The sequence below is a fragment of the Orbicella franksi genome, chromosome 10 (genome assembly GCF_964199315.1).
Source record: "Orbicella franksi chromosome 10, jaOrbFran1.1, whole genome shotgun sequence".
NCBI classification, from domain to species: Eukaryota; Metazoa; Cnidaria; class Anthozoa; order Scleractinia; family Merulinidae; genus Orbicella; species Orbicella franksi.
The window spans coordinates 27,805,598-27,821,827 of record NC_138154.1 but is presented as its reverse complement, the minus strand read 5'-3'; the positions used below and the strand labels follow the sequence as shown (position 1 = coordinate 27,821,827).

The 16,230-nt window shown below is 39.9% G+C and overlaps 2 protein-coding genes and 1 pseudogene across 2 annotated transcripts in view; 2 read left to right on the top strand and 1 right to left on the bottom strand.

Annotated features, from left to right (window-relative positions):
• The first annotated feature begins 906 nt into the window (after window positions 1-906).
• LOC145500927 (solute carrier family 22 member 15-like) lies at window positions 907-8,187 on the top strand. Its single transcript, XM_081480480.1, has 9 exons — window positions 907-1,208; window positions 2,276-2,504; window positions 3,005-3,203; window positions 3,520-3,726; window positions 4,754-4,887; window positions 5,525-5,623; window positions 6,180-6,291; window positions 6,762-6,834; window positions 7,136-8,187. Exons 1-9 carry the CDS (start codon window positions 927-929, stop codon window positions 7,334-7,336), a joined length of 1,536 nt encoding a protein of 511 aa, XP_081336606.1. The 5' UTR covers window positions 907-926; the 3' UTR covers window positions 7,337-8,187.
• Window positions 8,188-11,288: 3,101 nt separating this feature from the next.
• Window positions 11,289-16,163, top strand: LOC145501788 (uncharacterized; annotated as a pseudogene).
• LOC145500914 (farnesyl pyrophosphate synthase-like) overlaps window positions 13,009-16,230 on the bottom strand; it is a 142,902-nt gene continuing 139,680 nt past the window's right edge. The window contains exon 11 of the transcript XR_014051162.1: window positions 13,009-13,022. The gene's annotated coding sequence lies outside the window, so the exon portion shown is untranslated. The remainder of the gene's footprint in view (window positions 13,023-16,230) is intronic.

Here is a 16,230-nt window from a genome sequence, read left to right as displayed (position 1 = left end):
GTGAAAAGAAATTATTCACCAGTGTTTACTGGGCTAAAATTAGACCAACATTACTCGACTAGCTTAAAACCGCGCTGACCGGCCTATGACCGCCATTATTATACATTGAACTCACTATCTCTTTTCTGATTGTCCGAAAGGGTACAGTGAATTTTCGAAATCAGTGCCTGTGACGTCATCTAGCCGCAGATTATACAACAATCATTTCAAGGACACTCAAGGTCACGGGTAATCATGTATCACTGCGGTGCATGATTTCCAATGGTAATCATGTCAAGTTTGCGCGCTTTGTGTTGCTTGCCGTCAGTGAGGAAGCAAAAACATGATTTCCATTTTTCGTTCAATGTATAATAAAACAATTATTAGATTCGGTTTTTGTGATTTCCAGAATAACCTTAGCCTGCGAACGAAGACGTATTTCCGGCTGTCACTTGATTCCGCCGCAAAATAACGTCTGCGAACCCGAGTCAGAAAACGATTTCTGTGAAGTAATGACTTTTGTTTCTCGTTGGCCAATCAGATTCCATGATAGAATGAAACTCGAGTGCTCCTCGCAGCGAATACCTCGCGCAGTAGTTCTGGGGTTATTTGAGCTAAACTGTGATTGGCTTAGAATTCCTACGTCACAGAAATCGTTTTCTGGCTCGGGTTCGCAGACGTTATTTTTCGGCGGAATCAAGTGACAGCCGGAAATACGTCTGCGTTCGCAGGCTAGAATAACCTCGCCCAATGATTGTTTATGACTTGGAAGGCCCGTCAATTTATGTTGTGCGGGTCAGCAGTGTTTTCGGCATTCTTTTTGCGTTTAAATAAACTGGAACACCTCGCATCCTTCTAAGAAATAGGCCCAAGTATGGTTAAGGCAGAACTCTGCAATTTCAAAATAAGGGATCTGGGAATAATCGCCAATTTAATCCCTTTCAGCAATGAAATTAACCACTGACGAAATTCTGGAAAAAATTGGAAGCTTTGGTCGCTACCAAATCGTGCTGAACATATATTTTAACATCGCTTACGGATTGTGGTGGGCGTTTCCTGTGTTGGTGATGGTGTTCATTGCATCGGAGCCCGGCTGGAAGTGCAAAAATAACTCCACGTGTCCGTTTACAGGGACCATTAGTTTAGGACACGACAACTATAATCACAGATGTGATATTCCCCCAGAAGACTGGGAATTTGCTGATGATTTTACTTCAGTCGTCACCGAGGTAACGTAACAATAATATTAAAAAAAAGTTTACACCTGAAGCCCCTCTTGCAACCACTCATTCATTGCGCATGCGCGCATGAATGAGTTAATAAGTGAACTTAGCTTTGTTTGTTTTGTTTGTTCGGAGAGACAACATCTGCTTTAAGAGCAGGGCATGCTCACATAAAAGGCATGCAAAGCATGCAGAAGAAATGACATTTAACTATTCTGGCTAGAAAATTGGAAAATAAACAAACAAACGCATTAAACGATACTAGAAGTAACTGAAGGTAACTTGCATTTGTTGTAATTTTTGTTTCTGTGTTCTTGTTGTTAATATTATGTAATATTTAGTTTTAGGAAAAATCTACTAGCGTTCTATCACGAATGGCGTTCTCTGATTGGCTACGCTACTCACTATCTATTCTGTTGTAGATAGTGAGTGGCATAGCAGTGAGCGCTTGTTAACAAACTGCTCACTCGGCGTCTCTAGAACACGCGCAATGGCTTCCCCGGTTGACGTCATAGACCAAACTCGACCCAATCTCCTTAAAACTCGGCGGTGAACTAAAATGGCGCGTATTTTGCGAACTTTAAAAATTCGCAGAAAATCGAGCAAAAATCGTACGACTATAATTTTTTCATCAATGTGATCAGCAACAAAAGAATTTTTCAGACGGTAAAAAAAATATCTGGGGTTAGGGGCACAATGCACAATAAAGGGAAATGTGGCCATTGGTCTAATAAATATTGTCAAACAAGTTGTTTCGGAGGGAGTTTTCTGTATTTACTTCAAAATTCAAACGTGATGTCCACCATAGTTTTATTCTTAAAAGGCACAAAATCGCATTTCACTGAAACATATATGAAAAATATATTTAAAAAGCCACCATTGTTTGCTTCTTGTTTGAAGACAACTGGTATTTGTTTACCTTGTCAAGGGACCTATTTTTACGATGAAACAACATGTAGGGCGTCTAAGACAATTCCTTTAATTGCCCCTAAATGGGTGGTTATATTAACAACCGTATCGTATTTGACGAGCTGTATGTACAGGACATTACCGTTTCCTTACTCTTTTTACAGTTTGACCTTGTTTGTGATCGTGGCTCTCTTGGATTCGTTTCAACCTCTGTTATCTTTGCTGGTTTTGTTGTTGGCAGTGTCTCCGTGAGTACCATCTCTGACAAGTTTGGTCGCAAACTCCCACTGTTTGTTTGTGGCTTCTTTTGCTGCCTGTTTAATTTTGTTTCGGCGTTTTCTCCTGCATTCTGGGTGTTTGCTCTTTTTCGTGCCATCGTTGGATTCATGATTGGTAAGAAACAGGTCTTAGTTTCAGTTATGAAATGTTCATTTACTGTTTTTACCTTTTAGGGCTGATTACATTTAGCATATTCCTTAGCATGAATCATTCAATCAATTAATCAACCAACCAACCAACCAACCAATCAATCAATCAATCAGTCAGTCAGTCAATCAATCACTCAGTCAGTCAGTCAGTTAGTCAATTAATCGATAATCAACACTTTATTTATACACGTTGCGCCTAAGAGTTTTGGGAGCTGATCGGTTATGGAGAGAAATGAAACGCGAACAACGACGGGGAAGGAAAACGACATTTTTGCGCTAATACTGTGATAGTGATCCTTGCTCTCTAACTATTCGAACTTCTCTAACAGGGATGAAGTTTCCTTAAGTTTTCCTTTCCCCCCCCCCAAAAAAAAGATAAAAAAAAAAAGTTTCCTTAAGATGGCGTCATTCAGTCAGAACGTTTACAGTTTAGGAGAACCTTCATGGCTTATTTTTCAATCGTAGGTGCCTACAGTATTCCGATGTTCGTATTGACAACAGAGTTTTCTGGAGTTCGTCACCAAGGGATCGCTGGATCAGTTGTGTGGATGGCTTATGATGTGGCTATCATGATTTTATCAGGAATTGCATATTTCATTAGAGACTGGAGACAACTGACCATAGTAACTGGTGTTCCGGGGATTGTGTATGTGGCTGGCTGGTTGTAAGTAATTCCGTGCTGAGCTTTTTTTGTATAATTTTCTTCAAAAACCGGACAGAAACAATCTGCATTATTTGATATTTTGCGATAAAAGACCTGTTAAAAACTTGTTTTAAAAGAACTTTAAAATATATCCGAAGATATTTCGTTTTTAACTGGCTGTTGTTTTCAAGTCAAAGTACGGTACATCCCTTCCCTTGCACTCTAGGGGAGCGAGAAACAGCTTAAATCAGCCATCTTTCTTTATAAACAAATCCATAAGGAATACGAAGTTAATTGAAAAGAATCTAATGTCTTGCCTTTCGTTATGGCTTCGCAGTTTTATCCCTGAGTCAGTCCGTTGGCTTCTAAAGAAAGGTCGACAGGCCGAGGCAAGGGAAATTCTAAGTAAAGTGGCCAGGCTGAATGGTAAAGAAATGCCACGCGAAAAGCTTTTTCTGCCTAAGGAAGAAAGGCTTGGAGACTTCCGTGATTTGTTTTCCTCTCTTAAAATGGCTCACAAGACTCTTGCTGTGTGGTTTATGTGGTAAGTGTATAAAAGTCAGCAACCTTAGGGTCAATTAAGGTTTGTGCATTTCTGTTTACGTAAGGCCTTAAACAATGGTCAAAAATGTATGTTCTTGTCGTTATACACAGTCTTTAAAATTTTAACATTATGGTAGCACTGGACACAATTTCCTTAGTTTTTCATAGTTACGGCTTCGCAGATCAATCGGGCATGTTGTAATGCTTGTTGTGAGCGTGGAGGTGTTATCAAAACCTACTTCGGGTCAGCCCTCTTGCAGTGTTACTTTATCCCCGCTGAATTAAAGGTTCCCTTTCATAATTGATGTATTTTTTGCAAAGAAATCAGGAAACGAATAGAAAAAGTTAAGTAATACTAACTATTTATTAACCGAGACCGAGGTCTTCACGGGAAAGTCTCAGACCGAGACCTTGCCGTATTGACCGAGCGTAAAGACCGAACGTTCGAGGTTAATAAGTTGTTTATTATATGGCTTTTTGCTTTGTTTTTGCAAGCCCGTAATCAGCCCGTGGGCATTGCGGGAGAATAATGCCCTACAATTGACCCAGTCAGAGCCTGCGTTATATCGGCAACAAGAACAAGCCACATATAATAATTCTAAGTAAAAGACGCTTAGTTTACGATCTGCCTCCATTTCTGAACGCGCTTGAAGAATCCATCTCTTGCTGTAACTAGAAATCAGTAGTTTGTGCTGAAAAAAAAAAAAATAATAATAATAAAAAATATATCGCGGTTCATTACTAAAGGAACCTAAGAGAGGATGACCGATGAAAAGTCAATCTCCATTATGGGCCTCCTATCTTAGGGAATCTCTATCAAGCTGGATGTAGAGATGCTACACCCAGTTCTCCGGCGGATAATATTTCCACACACGTTGCGTGGTTGTCTTTATGTAAAAAGGCTCAGTGTCCACGTGAGTATAGTCTGCATCACGGGATTGGATTCAGAAACTCTTACCCGTCATTTTCTTCTGGGGAAACCTGATATCTTTGTCATATATCTTTCTTTTTTTGTTTCCGCTAAACAGGTTTGCTGTGTCCTTCATTAGCTGGGGAATATCATTCAGTGCACCTTTTCTGGGTGGTAATGTGTATATTAATGTGGTGATATCAGGAGCCGCAAGTTTACCAGGGCTGCCACTGTGTGCTGCTTTGACTGTGTGATAAGAAATAGCATAGAATTGTAAGAAACCCAAATCACATATTATTTCATAAAAGTTAGAGGTATACTGAGTGGTAACAATTTGATAAAAACGCGATATGATATCCTCACTTGTGAAGATATGAAATCCTCAACAACAACAACAACAACTACAACAACAACAACAACAACCACAACAAACTTATCACCTACCAATTCAACAGCTGAGATCGAGAATATAATTATGTTCTAAGTACCTATGTGAAGATATCATTTTTGATAACATTTAAACTAACGCTTAAATTTGTTGGTGTATGCTCGAAACATCTTCGGATCTCCTTCAGACGTCTTCGGCAATCTTCGGTTATCTTCGTGAAATATTCGGTAATCTTCGTAAAATGTTCGAAAACGTTCGTCTGGCCTTCGGGCAAATTTTGGACAATTTTCGGAAATTGTCGGAAAATCGGCACAAACGTCGTCACTGCATGGTAAATATTTTATATAATTTCAAAGAAAATTACATGTTCGCTTCGAGATACGAAATTTATCTTCTAGTGTTAAGATAAATTTCGTATCTCCACACGGCCACGTAATATCCTCTATATGTAGAATTAGCGATGCGCTGTTTGTATTTTGATACTACATTTTCATTCAACCAGGTTTAGCCGCAGAAAATTGTTGTTAGTGTCTTTCATGGGAGCTGCAGTCGGAGCTATTGGCGCACTTCTTTTGTCGGATAAAGCTGAATACGACAAAGGTAAATAAGAAAATACTTTAAGTCATTTCTTACACTACAATCATTAAAGTAAGAGTACCAAAATCCAAATTTTCAATCAGAGTCAAACAATTGCACGGTATCTGACTAGCTTTCCTGCTGACCACTGATGGCAACAACATACCGGTTTAAACTGGAACGAAGACTTTCATCTCATATTTTAAATAATTAAGGAATGATTTTACCATAAAAAAAGGGCTTGCACCAACTTATAGAACACTTTTTTGCTCCCCGAAAGTAACAACTCTCCGAAAACAATGAGCTCCTGAAATGAAGACCCCAAAGGCTGCTGATTCCTAAAGCAATGAGGGTCGTTGCTTAATATATTTCACGGTAGGTTTCGTTAAGGAGTCTTTCATTCTTTGGGACAAGATCAGTCTACGTACTGTTGTACGGGGCAGCCTATGACCTTTGGCAGCTTGAGCTAAGAACGACAGGCTTGGCTTTAAGCCTGGTCAGGATCTCACACATGGGATAAACATCACAGCGCTTCTCACCATAAGTCAGAATATGGATCAAAATTATCCCTTTCTTTTAGGTTACCTGGCTGGAAAAATCTTCATGTCAATGTTCGTGGCAAAGCTAAGTGCTGGGATTGCATTCACATTGGTGTATATTTACGCAGCAGAACTTTTCCCAACAACATTAAGGTACATGTAAACTAGTTTGCAGTTCTAATGTTGACATTGGTGCGTACCGCTTTTGCTACAACCTTCAGTCAGTATGGCCGAGATTCAAAAATTAGCTGAAATGACTGGCTGCCACTTTCCATTCCCAGGGAGAGTATTTTTCATAGCAGACCTGAGTCGATGTTTAGCACTCCAGGGCCTGATGGCAGTTTTATCACTCACTTGGTTGGGTGACGTTTAAATTATTACTTGAGATATTCAGTGCAGTTTGTCCTAGGGAGAACATATAGAGTGCAAGGTGATACTGAGAAGAAATAGTATTCGCAATAGTAATTGGACCGAGTGGAATGCCTGAGAGGGAGTGATAGGGAGAGTAGTTGCAAAATCGGACGATCGAGCCCTTAGTGCGAGGTCGATTTCACATGACGAACTTTATAACTACCAAGGGCGTGTTTGAAAAATGCATTGTGATATTTTTCTGTTTGACTCAGGAATGTTGCCATGGGAACATCTACAGCTTGGGCCCGAGTGAGTGGTTTTGCGTCTGCTTATGCGCCTCTCTTGGTAAGTGGTCCTATTATTGTTTCCTTTGCTTAGTAAACTTTGTAGAGTTTCGTAAAACGCAGCGACGAGTGCAAAACTGGGTCCTCATGATACTCTTCACCGTAGACTGCACACACTGTAATCGACATCGTGGTTGTGTAACCTGTAATTCTAGCATTATGAACTGCACTCGTCCAGGATTAATACAACTTCAGATAGATATTATATGCAAAATTATAGGAAAATCACTCTTAAAAACATATTTATCTGTAAGGCTCAACACCCGATTGTCTTTTTATCTCTAATTTTTTTTTCTCTTCAGCTTGAAATCCATCGTTTTTTGCCATTTGGAATCATGGCCGGTCTTGCATTGGGTGCCGCAATGTTGTGCATGACCTTACCAGAGACTCACAACAAACCTACCATAGAAAACTTGAAATACGATCCGGAGGAACAGCTGCTATACGAAAAAGATGAAGTGAAGACTGCAAAGGATGGTGAAGGCGAAGGCTCCCCTTTGTAAAGAAAAACCTGTTAGTTTTTTTATAGTGTTGAATCATTCGGCTCACGACGCCTTGACACAAGCTATTTGGCCTAGACACATAACTACATCATTAGGACAATCATATAATATATAAAATGGTGAAATATAAAATAAAGGAATAGGTGTAACAAATCAATTAATAATACAATAGAATCAGTGACTTGTTGTTAAAGAGAACTAGGACTTTTTTTACAATTATCGTCCATCAGTTGAGAAAAGTCAGTTAATTTAATGAGCCTCTTTGTAGTTGTACTTTAAGGTTTCAATGTCTTGAAAAAGTCGAGTATAAAGTATTAGAATAGTAGCTTTTTGCAGGGGTTCCTCGTTCTTCGTCCGTTGATTGATTATCACAATAAACCGCACCTATGGCACATTCTTTAATTTGCTGAGTTTTGCTAAACAGTATTGTTAGGTTAAGTAAAATCTGAGTTAAAAGTTCCTCCTACTGTATGAAGCCGGGACAATTTCTAAAAGCTTCCTTGAAACATATGTGCATAACTTGACGCATGTGTATACATGTCTAAAGACTAATAAGAGCTCTCAGTAAATTTTTCAGTTTGTATTTATTTTCTATCCTTATTGTTAAGTTCGTTTCACTGTATGAACAGTATTTCAGCCTGTTTGATTTTTGTGAGTTGCCGGTGTATGATGCTGAATTTAGCGAGAACAGTTTCTGCCCCATTTGTTGTGAGATTCAGGTATTATGAAGTTATAATATATAGATTTAGCCAGGCTTAAAATCGGAACTCCTGATTATAATAAGTTAACCATTAAGGAAAAAGAGAAGTTTGTTTTTCTTGTTTGTTTTTCAGAAACTCAAAAAAAGATCAATTGTGAGCGTATGATTGTTCAGCCTTTGGTTTCACTATTTATTCCAGTTAGATTTTAACAAACTCTACCTAATAAGCGTACCGAATTTTACCAAGATTTTAAAAATTACGTACTCAATATATCGAACGGACATACGTACGGACAGTCACGTGACAACCATTTTTTTTTAGATCGATGGGTTACCAAATTTTCTAAGGTATGGGGCTCCGCTCGTGCACCTTCGGCGCGCAGGAGCTCCACTATCATATATATTTTTTCAAATTACGGCCCTGTTTGCAAGCAGGTAGGGCAATCCTAGCAAGAGGGTCACAGATAGCCCGCTTTTACAAGCAAAATATTTCAGGTAGGTACCCTACTACCCAGACCAACTCGGTCACGGTCACGCTTTAGTTATCTGGTGAATAAAACACGCAATCTGTACAACACCGCAAATCATCCCCGACCGCAATTGATCCCCAGACCGGAAATGATCCCGAAACTGGACCGCAAATGATCCCGCCGGAAAACGAGGCATGGCATGGAGTTTGGTCTTTGGGTTGCGGTTTCAAGTTTTAACCTAAACAGAATTAAAAAAGTCATAACTAACCATATTCCATAAAGATATAATTTACAGGATATATAGTTCTTTGGATAGATTACCGTAAAAGCTCCGCGGAATGCCTTGTAATCGGCTTTGCCTATATATAACCATAACATTTCATAACAATTTAACCGAAGCGAAAATTGTGAACGGAAAAGTCAGATCAGTCACTCGATATTCCGCATCTCAATTTTCTAAATCGTGTCCAATTTTCTCGCCTGCGCGTTTGGTCAGTGTGCGGTTTCCGGTTTTGGTTAATCACGCGAAATAAAAAAACCCTCTGATACCCAGGATACACTTGTTATCGATTTTGAAAATCAGTAGCAAGAAATTTTAGCGGATATCGGGTTGCAGTGGTAGCCTATGTATCAGGTTTATACAGGAGCCATAATCGGGGACGGGGACCATAAGTCTTGGGATCCGCGCGCACCTATGATATGGGACAATTTTTCTATTTTTAGAACAAATTGCGCCATCCTGACGTCATATATCCGCGCGGACCCACGCACATGTTGGGGGCTCTCGCGTGGATGTCACGTTGCATGATCAAATGGTGAGAGTTGCGAGATTCTCTTGCAGATTTTTCACAGCGATAGCAAGGAATAAGGCAAGGAATTAGATCCAAGGCTCTTATATGTAGTTTTGTGCTCTAGCTGATGGAAAAGGTGAGTTTTTCAGGGTCGAAAACAAGACTTAAATTTTGCGCTGTGAATGAATAATATGTGCTCGCGCTAGTTGAACGCGTGAGCTTTTGCGTTTGTTCTGTAAAGAAAAGTTATGAAAGAAAAGTTATGAAAGAAAACTCTTTACTCTGGTATCGAGTTAATTTGAGAGTTTCCCGAAACAATGCTTAATCATAACCAAACCCTGTTTTTGATAGTTTCTTATTGCTTCTGTTTGTTTGGCGAGTTTGCAATAGTTTTTTAAAGGAAAGTCTGACGCGTACATAAGTAGCTCATTTGCATAGTGCAGCGCGTGCACCTTCAAATCCGAGTCGGTCTTTTCAATTGTCAACAAATCTTGACAAAGATTTCTTTCGTTGTCTTTTGCGCTGAGATGCTACAACAATTTTCACCAACGCCAAAAGGCTACTAACATCACGTGTATTTCTTTAACACAGTGAAATTTTACACTGCAAAAATAAAAAATAAAATTAAATAGACATAGAGTTTTGATAACTCAACCAACGAAATCGAAATCGTTTTTCGAGTTGATTAAAGAAAGCGTCATCGTAACTTTGCTGATTATTTCTGCTGTATTCACATATTTTCAGCTAAGCTTTTAATATGTTCTAAAACATTTATCAACCTTAAACATATTTAAAAACTAGAGATATTACATGAGTTCGATGTACGTTTTCACACGAAAGTGAGGAAGTCCAATTTGTCATGTTTTATTGACTGTACAAAACACGCATCGGCGGGCGCTCTTATTCATCGACAACAGACAATTTATTGGATTTTTACACAAACAAAACTGAGCAGCACCTACAGACATGAAATGTAATTATTGTCACTTATTGGACCTTGATAAAGCATCAAGCGTTGCTTACAATTCAGGCGAAACTCAAACTTGCAATTACTTTGTTTTACTTTTCTGTCGAGATAGACCTGGCGAAATCCTCGCAAGCGTGTAGCAAGAGGAGGGAAACTTTGAAGTTCTGAAACGGTGCTATATCTAAATATATCCAACTGGTTTTTTGCTGTGTTATGAAAAAGCTGTTAGTCTTCAACATGTTTGAAACTTAGAGTGGAGTAATGTGGAGCTCTTGTCAAAGAAGCAGCGGAACACAACTTGGTCAGCGATATGAAGCGGGACATAACTAAATTCGGCGCTGTCTTACTTCACTCAAACTGGAGCAGCTTACGACGAAAATACTGAAGCAAAATTCCAAAAGACATGAAAGTATTGATTTGTGGGCTAAAAACATCAAACCTTTCGGGAATTTCGGACGCCATTTCCCCGCGCTACATCCACAAAAATCCACACAGCATGTACGCGTGTGCCGCACATGATGGCGCAATTTGTTCTAAAAATAGACAAATTTTCCCATATCATAGGGACAGCCCCAATACTAGAAATGGCGCGCGCTTATGGTCTCCGTCCCCGATTATGGCTCCTGGTTTATATAAAGGTTGTTCGTGAAGCAAGACTTCGTTAGTCTGGAAATCTCACATGAAACGGCTTAAAGTAAAGTAAAAGTAAAAAGCTTTATTAATGTGTCAATGTATTTAGTTTTCACAACTAATTGGGGACACAACAAAAAAAAAAATTAAAATTATTTACAAATAAAGTAGAATGTCATAGGTGCGCGCGGATCCCAAGATTTACGGTCTCCGTCCCCGATTATGGCTCCTGTTGATTGGAGGCCAAAGGGCAGTTAATTATACGTTTCTTAATCTAGGAATATGCTGTGCATTGCTGTAAATACGGTGGGCGTGCTATTGCAACGTTTTTGTTTTTGTTTTGTTTTGTTTCCTGTTACAGAATCGTGTTCATCATCTACTTCCATTTGCCATTATGGGTCTAAACGCACTGCTTGTTGGGATACTGTTGCATGACGCTGCCGGAAACCAACAACCAACCGATGCTGGAGACGGTCAAGAGAGACGAAGGATACGAATTAAGCCGACTAGATGCCGAGGATGCATAATTTATGAAAATCTCGTCACATTTCAATCTGCGTTGGAAACAATCCTATCTTCTTTGAATATTAAAGTACCATAAATCACATTGCTATTATAATGGTGTTGAAGTTGGCCGAGCATTCATTAAAGCGAGCACGCATACCGACAAGGGGGCCAGTGTGTATTAAAACGCAAGTGTTGTTCTAATTTGGTTGCTTGTTTTGCTTCTTATTGTTTTTTTTTTTGTTTTGTTTTTTTAAAGGAATTGAAATTAGATTGAATCTGAAGCGACCGGCGTTTTTCTAAAAAGGAAACTGATCAAATATTAATATTCAACATTTCAGACAAATCTGGAAACTGTGAAATTTACCGTTGCTAGGAGATTTATCTTTTTAGCAATTACGAAGCCGGACAAACAATGGGTATTGCTATATACTCAGACTTTCACTCAACAAAACGAGCACTGTGATTTGTTGATTCTTGGTCACGTGCCCCTGATCAAGTTCAAATGTATCCCGACCGGGATACAATTGCACAGTTGTTGCCCGCGCGCCGAATACAACTGCACGTGATCAGTGCATGACTAAATTAAAAAGGGCATGATCTTCAGCACGTGCTTGCGTCAGCTTGATTGACGGGAGCGGACCTGGGGCCTGTTTCTCGAAAGCTCCCGTAAATACCGGGCCCGATAACTTACCGGGCCGGTTAACGGGAAACTTTACCGGGCCCGAAATAGCGTTTCTCGAAGCACCCGTAAATTTTCCCGGTACTTACCGGGCCCGATAAAATAACGGGTTGTTACCAATCTCGAGCGCGCGCTTCACGCTCGTTCTCGAGAGAAGGAGAAACACTTGGGACTATACGTACACATTCGATTCTGATCGATTCTGTTGTCGTTGTGACTGTACTTGATGCTTTTTGAAGAACACTGCGAAGTTTAACTTCGAAGTTATCGTTGTGTCAAAGGGGAGCAACTGAGAGAGATCGTCATTTGACATGGTCATGTTATTTGAAAGTGATGATCAATTGCCTTTTGTAGCTCGATTCGAAGACTTCGATCGACAATCTCGCTCTTTTCTAGGAGTGTTGTCTTTTTCCGTGATTCATTCTAATTCAAAATGTTCACTGAGCAATCAAACAGGATCTGCGGACCGCCGAGGAAACAGTGTGAACTTGAGAACTCGAAATTTAGCTACAAACACTTATTTCAGCAATTTATACTGATAAGAATTTCGCTTAAGTAAGTGTACAGAATATTTGGAATAAGGAAGGATCTTACTAAAATTTTTAGGCGTGATTAAATCGTTTTCTCCGGCAAACATCAAGCGTAATTTTCACTGATCCCAAATCGACTGTTCTAGCATAAAGCAAGCTAAGATCAATGGAGATGCGACTGAAACAATTATGTGATTGGGGAGAATAATTTTAATGTTCTTTATTCTCGTTTATCTATCGTGAGTACAGTTCGCTTCTTCGTGTTTCATCTAGCTAGAAATGCTATAACCAACATTTGTCAGCATTTGTGCACCTTGCCTAATGCGACTCTTCGCGATCACTCTATTATGTTTACTTTTTGTAGAATGTCTGTTTTCTAATTCCCTTCTCCAAAAATAGTAAAAAAAAAAATCTGCAATTAAAACACAGAAAACAGGTTTGGCTTGAAGTGAGATCAGGTTTGCGTGACAGGAACCCATTTTGATGTTCATACAAAGAAGCCTTTTCGAAAACGAGCGGCGAGTGATCGGCGTTTACATGACAGTGTTTATCTATTCATTAACTTTTTTCCCCGCCGTTTGTTGGTTTTGAAAAACAGTAAAGTAGAACTTCACAGTTACACAGCGCTTCCATGCAAACGCTTTCAAACTGTAAAAAAAAAAAACAACAACAACAATTATATTTACGTGGGTTCCGCCAGCGGGCAGCTTCTCGCCTTGTTTCTCTCCAATTCCTCCTTTAGCTCCTCAACGAGCCACTCTATTCTTGCTCGTGAGAACCGAAATCGTTCAATGACTTCCCAGTCAGCCATATCGGCTAGAAAGGGGCGTCTTTGAAACAAAAAAGTCCGCCCCCGGCCGCCATTTTGTGTGGTTTTGCAACATTTGTGACTCCCCGGTAACTTTACGGGAGGTCACGACCTCCCGTAAATTACCGGGCGAGTTACCGGAAAAATTAACGGGCTCGAAAATAACGGGAGCTTCGAGAAACACCCGAAATGTTTACGGGGACTTACCGGGTGACTTACCGGGCCCGATATTTTACCGGGTCTTTCGAGAAACAGGCCCCAGTTAACGGGAAACTTTACCGGGCCCGAAACAGCGTTTCTCGAAGTACCCGTAAATTTTCCCGGTACTTACCGGGCCCGATAAAATAGCGGGTTGTTACCAATCTCGAGCGCGCGCTTCACGCTCGTTCTCGAGAGAAGGAGAAACACTTGGGACTATACGTACACATTCGATTCTGATCGATTCTGTTGTCGTTGCGACTGTGATGCTTTTTGAAGAACACTGCGAAGTTTAACTTCGAAGTTATCGTTGTGTCAAAGGGGAGCAACTGAGAGAGATCGTCATTTTGCATGGTCATATTATTTGAAAGTGATGATCAATTGCCTTTTGTAGCTCGATTCGAAGACTTCGATCGACAATCTCGCTCTTTTCTAGGAGTGTTGTCTTTTTCCGTGATTCATTCTAATTCAAAATGTTCCACTGAGCAATCAAACAAGATCTGCGGACCGCCGAGGAAACAGTGTGAACTTGAGAACTTGAAATTTAGCTACAAACACTTATTTCAGCAATTTATACTGATAAGAATTTCACTTAAGTAAATGTACAGAATATTTGGAATAAGGAAGGATCTTACTAAAATTTTTAGGCGTGATTTAATCGTTTTCTCCGGCAAACATCAAGCGTAATTTTCACTGATCCCAAATCGACTGTTCTAGCATAATATAAAGCACGCTAAGATCAATAGAAATGCGACTGAAACAATTGTGAGATTGGGGAGAATAATTTTAATGTTCTTTATTCTCGTTTATCTATAGTGAGTACAGAACGCTTCTTCGTGTTTCATCTAGCTAGAAATGCTATAACCAACATTTGTCAGCATTTGTGCGCCGCGCCTAATGCGACTCTTCGCGATCGCTCTAGATCTACTTTTTGTAGAATGTCTGTTTTCTAATTTCCTCCTCCCTCCCAAAAAAGTAAAAAAAAATCTGCAATTAAAACACACGAAACAGGTTTGGCTTGCAGTAAGATCAGGTTTGCGTGACAGGAACCAATTTTTATGTTCATACAAAGAAGCCATTTCGAAAACGCGCGGCGAGTGATCGGCGTTTACATGACAGTGTTTATTTTTTTTTCCCGCCGTTTGTTGGTCCTCCTACAACCCATCTTCTCCAGACCCTAAAACTCTCCAACAAGTGGTGTGGTTTAATATTATGTGCCACCTCATTCGCCGCGGCAGAGAAAACCTCCGACTCCTCACGACAGAATCGTTCGCCGTGCAGGTTGAAGCTGCTGGGAAAAAGTTTGTTTATCAAGTTGTTGATGAACTGGACAAAAACCACAGGGCAAACGATCAACCGGATGATTCTCCAGGGGAAGGACGTATGTATGAAAGACTCGAGAGTCCCTACTGTCCAGTTAAAACTTTTGAACTTTATCTATCTAAGCTAAATCCAGCACTGTCATGCTTGTGGCAAAGGCCGCGAGCGACGGAAAAGTTTTAGCCATTCTGACGAAGTCTGGTATTGTAATGTGCCCCTCGGGAAAAATACGCTAGGAATTTTCATGAGTTCAATTTCTAAAGAGCTGAAACTTTCACAAAAGTATACTAATCACTGTATTAGGGCAACGGCCGTTTCGCTCTTGGATGAGTGCAATTTTGAGGCTTGCCACATAATGCGTGTTTCAGGACACAAATCTGAGAGCAACATTCGCTCTTACTCCAGGCGTCTTTCGGAGGTTAAGCAGAAAGAAATCTCCCATGCTCTCAGTAGTGCCTGTTTTGTTGAAACTCTTGAGTCAACTAGCACTGCAATTGTGGCGATGCATGAACAAACAAGTGAAAATTCTCCTGGCAGAAACACAGTGCCAAACTCCCCTGTGACTATGCAGAATTTCGCATCTCATAGCCAGGAGACTGTAAACTTTAATGCAGGAGTATTTTCTGGAGCAAATGTTACCATCAATTTTTACAATTCTAAATGATTGTGTATTCGTTATTGAGGTTATAAAAGCATATTTTACTTTTTCATGTACTTCGAAACGTTTGTAATTAAGCTTAAGTTAAGACTTATTCATTCAGCGGGATTGACGGTTGTGAATGAAGAAGTTGTGCTGTCTTTGTTTGTTTGTTTTTGCTATATAATTGTTTAAGGGGAAAGTCTAAATATATAACAAAGCACTTAATGTATGGTCCCTCGGGAAACTAGTTAGTTTTGTTTTCCCTCGAGTTCCTGATGTTTCCCTCGCCTTCGTCTCGGGAAACATCAGGACTCTCGGGAAAACAAAACTAACTGTTTCCCTCGGGACCATACATTAAGTTATATTGTTTCCCAATTTCGTATTCAGCTCGTAAGATCAATAAGTACTTTGTATTCTCGATTAGGATCATAGTTGCACAAAGAAATAGCAACCGAACATTCATTTCAATACTGCAGTAAAGCTCCTGAGCTGAGCTTACCGCCGAAATGTCACGCAACCCCTTATTGAGAAAATTTGTCTACCCTGGGTGCCTACTGATTTTAGGGGTGGCGAATGGTACGTGCGAGACTTTACGAGACTAACATTTTTCTTCGTGAACCTCAGTGAGATATTTTGAGTTTTTAAATCGTGAGA

Bases quoted from the DNA above. Each gene is read 5' to 3' on its own strand.
- LOC145500927 (XM_081480480.1), top strand. From the start codon at position 927: ATGAAATTAACCACTGACGAAATTCTGGAAAAAATTGGAAGCTTTGGT. The intron at 1,209-2,275 runs GTAACGTAACAA...CTCTTTTTACAG, and splicing joins TTACTTCAGTCGTCACCGAG to TTTGACCTTGTTTGTGATCG. The intron at 3,204-3,519 runs GTAAGTAATTCC...ATGGCTTCGCAG, and splicing joins GTGTATGTGGCTGGCTGGTT to TTTTATCCCTGAGTCAGTCC.